The sequence below is a fragment of the Fonticula alba genome (assembly GCF_000388065.1).
Source record: "Fonticula alba strain ATCC 38817 unplaced genomic scaffold supercont2.2, whole genome shotgun sequence".
Lineage (NCBI taxonomy): Eukaryota > Rotosphaerida > Fonticulaceae > Fonticula > Fonticula alba.
Genome location: NW_009242972.1, coordinates 767,439 through 775,779, shown reverse-complemented (window position 1 = coordinate 775,779; position 8,341 = coordinate 767,439). Strand labels below are relative to the sequence as shown.

At 67.4% G+C, this 8,341-nt stretch overlaps 4 protein-coding genes across 4 annotated transcripts in view; 2 read left to right on the top strand and 2 right to left on the bottom strand.

Annotated features, from left to right (window-relative positions):
- Window positions 1-123: 123 nt before the first annotated feature.
- H696_01191 (hypothetical protein) lies at window positions 124-5,577 on the top strand (the record flags this gene model as incomplete). Its single annotated transcript, XM_009495076.1, has 13 exons — window positions 124-582; window positions 711-985; window positions 1,100-1,220; window positions 1,310-1,363; window positions 1,454-1,843; window positions 1,977-2,060; window positions 2,208-2,610; window positions 2,795-2,973; window positions 3,132-3,653; window positions 3,796-4,131; window positions 4,250-4,414; window positions 4,489-5,309; window positions 5,547-5,577. The coding sequence occupies 13 exons, from the start codon at window positions 124-126 to the stop codon at window positions 5,575-5,577; spliced, it is 3,840 nt and encodes a 1,279-aa protein (XP_009493351.1).
- A 518-nt stretch (window positions 5,578-6,095) lies between these two features.
- On the top strand, window positions 6,096-6,559 carry H696_01190 (hypothetical protein). Its single transcript, XM_009495075.1, has 2 exons — window positions 6,096-6,238; window positions 6,316-6,559. Exons 1-2 carry the CDS (start codon window positions 6,191-6,193, stop codon window positions 6,424-6,426), a joined length of 159 nt encoding a protein of 52 aa, XP_009493350.1. The 5' UTR covers window positions 6,096-6,190; the 3' UTR covers window positions 6,427-6,559.
- A 183-nt stretch (window positions 6,560-6,742) lies between these two features.
- On the bottom strand, window positions 6,743-7,481 carry H696_01189 (hypothetical protein; the record flags this gene model as incomplete). Its single annotated transcript, XM_009495074.1, has 4 exons — window positions 6,743-6,826; window positions 7,006-7,113; window positions 7,215-7,358; window positions 7,449-7,481. 4 exons carry the CDS (start codon window positions 7,479-7,481, stop codon window positions 6,743-6,745), a joined length of 369 nt encoding a protein of 122 aa, XP_009493349.1.
- A 641-nt stretch (window positions 7,482-8,122) lies between these two features.
- The window catches only part of H696_01188 (hypothetical protein), a gene marked incomplete at both ends in the record, with an annotated part of 957 nt that continues 738 nt past the window's right edge, over window positions 8,123-8,341 (bottom strand). Inside the window, one exon of the mRNA XM_009495073.1 lies at window positions 8,123-8,300. Within this exon, the coding sequence (XP_009493348.1) occupies window positions 8,123-8,300 (178 nt within the window). The remainder of the gene's footprint in view (window positions 8,301-8,341) is intronic.

The following is an 8,341-nucleotide window of genomic DNA, read 5'->3' as shown; positions in this document are numbered from 1 at the left end:
CCCCCCTTTCTCTCTTCCCCCCCCCCCCCCCCCGCCTCCTCTCGGCGCCCTTCTTCCACCCGCACGCCGGTTGTCTCAGTCCTTCATCCTTGCCCTGTCTGGCGCGCCGCTCTCCTGCCGTGAATGCCCCCCCATGACCCCGACCCCCAGCCAGCGGGCCCGATCGACGCCGGACATGTGCTGGGCTTCCTGGCCGCCGGGGATGCCGGTCGCCATATCTGGGGGACGGCTGCTGCTGGTGCGGCGGCTGCTTCGGCCGAAGCCGGGCGTCCAGCCCGGCTGTCCGATCTCCGTGGTGTGGACACCCTTCTCCGGCCGGGGAAGTCGCTATACGGGCTGCTATCCCGGGCGGCCGGCGGGGCGCCGCTGGTCTTTGATCAGGCCACCGGGCGCCTGTCCTACCCTTTCCCGTCGCCGGTGGCCGGGACGCTGCTCCTGCGCCCGGGCGATCTTGTTCCCCTCGCGAGCTCCCGGGAGCCGGGACCCGGCTCGCTGCGCGATGGCCGGCCCCATGCGCGGCCCAACTTGGATGGGGCCTTCTTGAGTGTGGCGTCAGCGGTGGCGCAGGTTGCCGGGCTTGGTGTGCGTTTCCCCCGGCACAAGGCAGCCACGACTCTGGGCGGGATTTCTTTTGCCCTTTGCCCAGCACTGACAGCCACACCCTGCCGCATGTGCTTGACTCACCTTGCCCGGCTGCCTGGCACGCGCAGGCCGGCCCCTTTGCGCCAGATCGCGACCTGGCGCTTCTTCTGTGGCTAAATGTCTGGCTGGCCGACTCGGCTCCTGTGCAGACCGCGACCAGGGGCTCGCAGGAGACGGGCCACCGTCGCACCCGCTCTGGCTCTGTTGCTGACGCCGGTCCCACCAGTTCGGAGCCCGATGCCAATGTGGCCGAGATCTTGGCCAGCCTGCCGGTGTTTGCTGTGTCCGCCGACCCGGCGGGGGATGAGCATTTCCGCGGCCCGGCATTCGAGTTCCTTCGCGGGTATGCTCCCCTTCCTTCGCCCTCTCCGCCGGTCGCCCCTCTCAGCCGGCTTTCGCGTGCTCTTCCTTACCCCGCAGCAATGCCCCGCCCTCGCCCTCTGCTTGCTGGCCGCAGCTATCTGGCCCATCTGCTGCAGGCCGGCAACACACAGGCCATTGTGCCGTCGCTCCTGCTGGCCCTTTTGGCCGTCTCGGCTCAGCTGCTCGGCCAGCACAGCCTGCCCGCTGTGGAGCGCGTACGCCCGATACCCGGCATATGCGGAGATTGCCTGCCCGTCCGAGTGTCTGACCCATAGCCCCTCGCCCCCTGCCGGGGCTGTTCCAGTTGATTGAGTCCGGTGTCCCCGGCGCCGAGATCCTCGTGGTGGCCCTGGAATCGGTGTGTTTGTCTTGAATTGCTACGGCCACCCCATCGACCGGCCGACCGACTGACTGACTGACTGGCCGACGGCCTGCTGGCACATGGCAGTCTCTGCCCCGGCGTGCAGACTGGCCGGCGCTCCTTTCGGGGGCTTGGACTTCCAGCCTGCTTTTGGGGCTGGCACTGCGCGATGAGGGCCTGTGGCCGCGCTGCCTCGACAGCACCGGCACCCAGCTAGGCCGGCACCTTGCCCAGCGTGTGGCGCTTTTCGTCGAGCTCGGCCCGCATGGCGAGCCCCCTTTGGAGGGCCTCTTCCAGGCTCTATGTCAGGCCCAGGCCGGTGCCCCCACCGAAGCGGCCGGCGGAGTGCAGGGGATCGCCCTTCCATCGGTGCAGGTCATCTTGGCTGCCGCCGGTGCCGCCCTCAACCGCGAGCTGCTCAAAGGCCCGGCAGATGCCCCGCCGGATGTGGCTGGCCTGCTGGATGACCCGACCAGTGTGCGTGCTTTGCTCAGTGCCCTGCGCGAATTCCGTGCTCCCCTTCCGGGACCCCTGACCGTCTTTGTGGGAGCAGCTGCTGGACGGCCTCGCGCGTCGGGAACGCGTTGCCCGTCTTTGCGCGGCACTTCAGTCACCCGGGGCCGATGTCGGAGCGGACCCGGCTCAGGCCCTGCTGGAAAATGCCCTCTCCGGCCATGTGGCCAGTCTTCTTCAGGTAGGGGTTCCGTTCTCCTCCTCCGAGCTTTTCCCCTTTCCCGCTCTTTCCCTTTCGCTTCCCCCTTCCGGCCTGTTTCCATGTCAGCCCCGCGGCCTGCCTTTTTTGATTTTTTTTTTCCCCGCTCCGCCCTGACATCTGTCGCAGGCCGCCCGTGGCGAAATCCGTGCCCTGCTGGCGGCTGTCCTGGAAGCCCCGACCACCCCTGTGTCCACCTGGGCCGCGGATCTCCGGCGTGAGACCACCCATCTCGGCGCCCCGGCCGGGCGGCTGTACGACACGGGCAGGCTAATGCGCGGCCTGCGTCAGATCATCGCCGGGAGTCCGGAATGCGGGGCGGCCCTCAGGCGTCTGGAGATCTGCTGTCGGGGCCTGCTCCTGGGTTTGCAGGTCCTGACGCCGCGGGAAGAGGAGCCCGGCTCGCCGGCGGGCGCCTTCCCGCACTTCCGACGGCCCCTTGCCCGGCCTCTGGTGCAGCTTCTGGCCGGCTGCCTGGTGGACGCCTGCCGGGAGCTGGACTTCGCGCATGCGACCGACCTGGAAAGTTTGGGTGCGTTTGCCGACTGGCTGGGGCGGTTTTTGGTCCGGGGTCCCTTCTTCATGAAGGCCTCTCTCCTTCTCGCTCGCTCGCTCGCTCGCTCGCTCGCTCTCTGTGTGTGTCTCACTCGCGCGCGCATGTGCGGTCCTCCAAACTTACCTGGCACCCCGCCCTGTGTGTGCGTCTCTGGGTGCAGTCCAGCTGAATGAGCGTGCCGGGCGTCTGCACGCGGCGGTAGTCCTGCTGTCGCTTGGCCCGATTGGGGCCTTTTTTGCACCGGTATCCTATTCGGACTTCGAGCAGTTCCTTCAACAGCCACGCACCGGCCAGGAAATGCGCCAGGTGGCTGACTGGGCGCGTGGCCAGCTGGTAGAGGTACGCCTTGGAACAGGGGGCCCGGCTGTGCTTCGAACGGGCCCCCTCGACCAGCGGAGCTGTCCTACCGCAGTCCACTGACCCGATTACAATGGATGACGCGCACGCACACGCACACGCGTGCATTCCGGCACCAGGCCATGATGCCCTCCCTTCAGCCGTACTACGTCGAATGCCTTGAGGCCCTCACTGCCGGGCTGGTGCGCTTGTTCCAGTCGCTGGACATCCCCGGTGCCCGGCCGCGCCCTTGGGCCGAGCGTTTGTGCGCATGCGGGCAGCAGCTTCTCCCTGGACAGGCGCCAGCCGCGGGGGAGTCACTGACCGGGCGCGCGCTGCGGGCCCGGGTGTCTGTGCACAATGGCACGGCTGTCTATTTGGAAGCCACGTCCGCCTGGCTGGTGTCCGTGCTGCGAGCCTGCTCGGTGGCCACGGCCCCGGGACAAGCTGGCCCGGGGCTTTCGCTGGACGCCCTGATGTCCGGAGCCCTCTTTTGTGCGGTCCTGGCCGGGGTTGCTTGTCGCCGGTGTGTCCTCCCACCGGGCGTCGGGGATTCCGGCCCCTCGCTCGAGTGCAGCAGCCAGGCGGCCTCCGAAGCGGCCCCCCCCCTCACGGCCTTGGACCATGCCGGCTGGGCTGGCTGCTTCCCGGATGCCGCGCAACTGGCCCTGGCCAGCTTGCATGTATGTCGTGCTGGGCTCCTGGTGGGAGACAGCAAGGAAAGGCCCCGATGCTCTTGCCTCCCCCCCCCCGCCCCCCCCCCCATGCAGGTCCTCGCGCATGTTGCTAACTTCCGGATTGCTTTGTCCCCCGTTCGTGGGTCAGCTGACGCCTCAGCACTCCGAGGCGCCGGCCGCTCTGTGCCAGCTTCTCGGGCGCGGGGCCGGAATGTTCCTGGCCGCCCGGGACCCCGGCCAGACGCTCCCGGCATCCGTGCTGCTGATTCCGTCCAAGCGGGACTCGCCGCTGCTCAGCTTCAGCCCGCTGGCCGAAGGGCCGTTCCTTGGCCTGGCCGGCTCGGCAGGCTGGGCCGCCCAGTGCGAGCTCCTCCGACAGACGGCACGCTGGCTGGACGACCTCGCCGGGGCCGGCGGCGGGGACCGAGAGCCGGACCCGACGGGCCAGGCCCGCGCCGGCCGGCGCCTCCAATTCACGCGCCTGGTATGACGGCCCCACAGCAGCACATGCTACCAGGGGCCGAGCTTGGCCAAGCCCCCTGCCCTTGTCTCGACTGTTACTAACCATCCGGGCGACGGGACCCCGGGCCCCTCTTCCCCAGGGGTCGGTCGTGGTCCGACGGGTGGCTCCCGGTGGCCAGCCGCCCGTGGACTTCGCCCTCCCATTGGCCTCGGCGGCGGTGCTCTTCTCCCTGGCTGAGTGGCCCTTTGTCGAGCTGGAGGATGTGCAGCGCGGGGGCGGTTGCCTTTCCGGCTGCACGTTGACCGTGCGAGCCCCTTTCTCCTGCTGCCCCTTCCATCGGCCCTCACTGACTTGCGGCCGGCGCGGCCCTCTCCGCAGGAACTCTCCCACACGATGCGCCTGTCCGAGGCCGACCTCCGCCTTCGACTTGGCCCGCTGCTGGCTCGGGGCCTGGCCACAATGGTGGGCCCCTCGCGCGTGGCTCTCCGGAGGGAGCCCCCCCCCGAGTTGTCCCCCGCTGTGGGCCCTTCGGAAGTGGATCACCATCTCTTGGGCTGGCTGGCGCCTGTGCTGTCGGATGGGGTGCTGGCGCCGGCGACCGGGGCCCCGGCCGAGCAGGGCGGATGTAATCTCGCCCGTTTGTCGCGGGCCGAGGCCACGCGTGACCGGCGCTTCTGGATGGAGTCGCGCTTGTGCCGGCGCCTGAAGGCCGAGCGCCAGCTTTCCCGGTCGCGCGCGACCCTAGTCTGCTTGGGACTGGAGGAGGCCTCCGCGGAGGAGGTGGCCGCACTGGATCCCCCCCCGGCCGGGGGCCGGGAGCTCCTGCGTTTGGCCTGCCTCCGGGGGGCCTTGGGTGCTGCTGGCCCGGCGAGCCCGTCGTCGTCCATCCCCTTCGCCGACCGGTCGCTGGTCCTGGCCATGGGCGCATGGGCGGAGGAGCTCCAGGGACGCCTCGAGCGGCGGCCCGGCTGTCCCAGCTCCCTGGCCTTTGCCCTGCGTGCCAACCGCCGATACTGGTCCGCGATGGGGTCCTTCTGCCGGGCCTCGCCTTCGATCCCGGCCGCCGAGGCGTTGGCGGCCTTTGAGCTCGCGCACCCGAACCAGAGTGGCAGCCCTGTGCAGGCCCCCTGTGACCTGCTCTCCGAGTGCCAAGCCGCCATGGCCAGCATCGTGGATCTGGGCTACGCGGCGTGGAGCAAGTGCGCATTCCCATCCCCTCATCCTGGCCCATTTCCCGTTTTCCCGGCTCTCTGCCGTTCGCGTGCTCTTCCCACTCACGGGGGTGGCATGCACATGACCCATTTACTCTCACTCCCCCCCCCCCGCCCCCCGCTCCCTCAATCCCTTTCTCTCTGTATCTCTGACCCATCTCCGCCTCTTGACTGCTCCACGTCGGATTTCCCCCGCCCCTCCCCCCTGGTGACTGCGGCGCATAGGGACGGCCAACAGCTGGAATACCACATCTAGGCATTGTGGGGTAGCTGAAATGCAGCGATGTGATTCTCGGGCAGGATCCGACAATGTGCGAGCCGGCTGTCGTGTTCCCCCCCCCTCCAAGAAGAGGGAATAAACAAACGACGCCGGCGCCGCAGCTTCGGGGGTGTGTATGGCCCAGGCCCGGGGCCTGGAGTGTCGGGTGTCGGGGCAGGCGCCAAGCGTTGGTAGCTGCAAGAATTGCATGACTGATCACGCCACGCGGATGCCGGCATGCCTCGAAGAGGCGTGTGATCCTCGTTCGGACGTCTCCCCGTCCCGTTCCATTTTCCCCCGCCCGCCTTCCGATGGGGCATGGAGGATCATCGATTGGGCTTGTGCGTGTGTGTAAGTGAGATGGGGCCTTGCTGCTGCTGCTGCTGTTGCTCCTGCTTTGGAGCTGCCCCGAGGAGGTGCCCTTTTGCCAGTGGGTGATCAGAAAGGATGGTACCAGTGACCTGATGCGCAGTTCCAGCCATCCCCGCCCTCCTCCCCCCCCCCCCTCCCTTCCCTGCGTTTCGTGCTCCTCCCTTGCAAGTCGCCCTTGGGCCAGCTCGCCCTCTCGTTTCTTGCCTCGTCCTCCTCCGCCCGCCTGCCCTGTGTGACAATGGAGGGCAACATCCATCACATCATCCACCGCCGCCTTGCGCGCAACGTACGCCCTCGCTCGCGTGAGTCCTGCTCCCCTGTCCCCACTCTGACCTCTCCTTGCTCGGCTGTCGGCTTTCCCAGCACCTCTACCACACGTACCGGCAGCTGTTCTTCACTGCGGCTTCCATCTCCCGCGAGGGCCCCATCTCGCGGCTCCCGCTGGAGCTGGTCCGCTACATCTGCCTCATTTGAGGGAGCGCACGGCACACCCTCGCGTTCCGCCATGCGCCGGCTCGCCTGCTGACAAGGCGCTCCTGGATGTGGGCGAAAAGGGAAAAAACAAACAAACAAACAAAAAAGACAAAAATACACTGATAACTACGCCTCCTCTCCCTTGTCTGCCCCGCTGTCTGTCTCCGCTTCCACCTGCCGCCTGCATCTTTATACTTGCCCTACACGACTGCCAGCGAGCAGGGGGGCAGAAAAAAACACCCTCGCAGGATGTGTAAAGGTGTATTTGATGTGAGGATCGCGCACATGTGCAGGGGCCAGGGCAAGGAGGTGGCCTCTACTCGGTGGCCTCGGTGGGCACCTTCCCGGCATCCAGATTGACACCCATCTTGGCCAAATCCGACCGGGCGGCCAGGATGTCCTGCGCGAGGAACGGAAAGGGGAAGCATGGCGTTGTGAGAAGGAGCAAGTCAGGCAACAGCAGGCAGAGGGTGTGTGTGTGTGTGTGTGTGTGAAAGAGAGGGACATCTCGGGGGAGCGACCGCTGCATCAGAGAAAAGAGGACAAGAGGGCGGGGCATTTGCCCGGAAGGACACGAACATTGAGGGTGTGGACATAGGCCTTGGGGCAATCCTCCAGCATGAAGAGGGCCCAGCCGATGGAAATCCCCGAGTAGGCGCCGAACGTGACAACCAGCCAGAGGGGGAACTGTGCGTGCCGCGTGTCGCGTGTCAAGGCCGTGACACCACACAGACATGGTTAGTGTACCGACAAGTGGCAGGGCATGCACCATGCGGGAGGGGGCGCACAATCTTGGCCACAAAGTAAACCGGGTCACCAGCGAGTCCCAGCGCCGGCAGGACCAGCAACGAGGCCAGCCAGGCCACGGCCAGGCCACGAGAAGGGTGGCGAGGCGCGGCGCGCGCTTGTACGGAAGAACCATGGGCACGGAGCTAGGCAGGGGCAAGCAGAGTGCAGGAGGGTGACAAGAAAGGGAGAGGGGGGGGGGAGAGAGAGGGAGGCATGGGGAGTCGAATCCCCACAAAGGCGGCGACACGCATCCTGAAGAGCGACATGCCGTTGCTCACGCGATCGCGGGCCTCATCCTCGCGAGCTTGTCTCGACAGGGACCCGGCGACCAAGCAAACGTGAAGGGGAGAAGAAGACCCCAGGCTGCCAAGTGCAAACAGGGGGCGGGGGGGGCCGGGGGGGGGGGGACTAGTCCACCTTGTGGCTAAGATTCCCACAGAATGACCTCACATGACATTCGGCCGTGATCCACGCCCCGCCCTGCGCCAAGAGCTATCACCCCGGGACGAGCTGCCGGGCCGATTGGCCGGCGATCTGGTGTTCAGCGTGTGTCTGCGTTGGCAGCACACCCCGACCGAGGCCCCCTGTGCCCTGCCGGAGCGCGATCCACGTCTGCGAGCACTTTCGGGGGCCAGATTGCGAACGTGTTTGTCGAACCGCGCGTCCGCGCCTCCCCCCCCCCCCCTGAATCTTTCCCTTGGCCAGACGGTGGGAGACGCTCCTCTCGCATGCCCGGGTTTTGGTCTAAAGGTATGTGTATTTTGATCGGAGCCGGGGCAGGAAGGGGCACACCCAAGCTGGCAACGGGGACGGGCAGAGACCCCCCAGTCGGGACGAGGAGAAGGACGAAAAGGAGAAGCTGACGAAGCGCCAGGGCAGATGCTCGCAGGAACGCGCGCGCGCGGCTCTACTGCTTGTTGGGCTTCCCCGGGGTCCAGGCTTCCGGCTGGTAGGTCTCGCTCGGCAGAGACTGCGAGGTGACCAGCTCCTTCACCGGCAGGATGGGATCATACTCGGGGCTGGAGACGGGGGGCGGGGCGGCCGCCTGGGCACGGGCCTCGCGCGCGGCCACAGCCTCCGGAGTGCTGCCCACCCCAGGAGACATCGGCGGGAGGTAGGGGGCGGG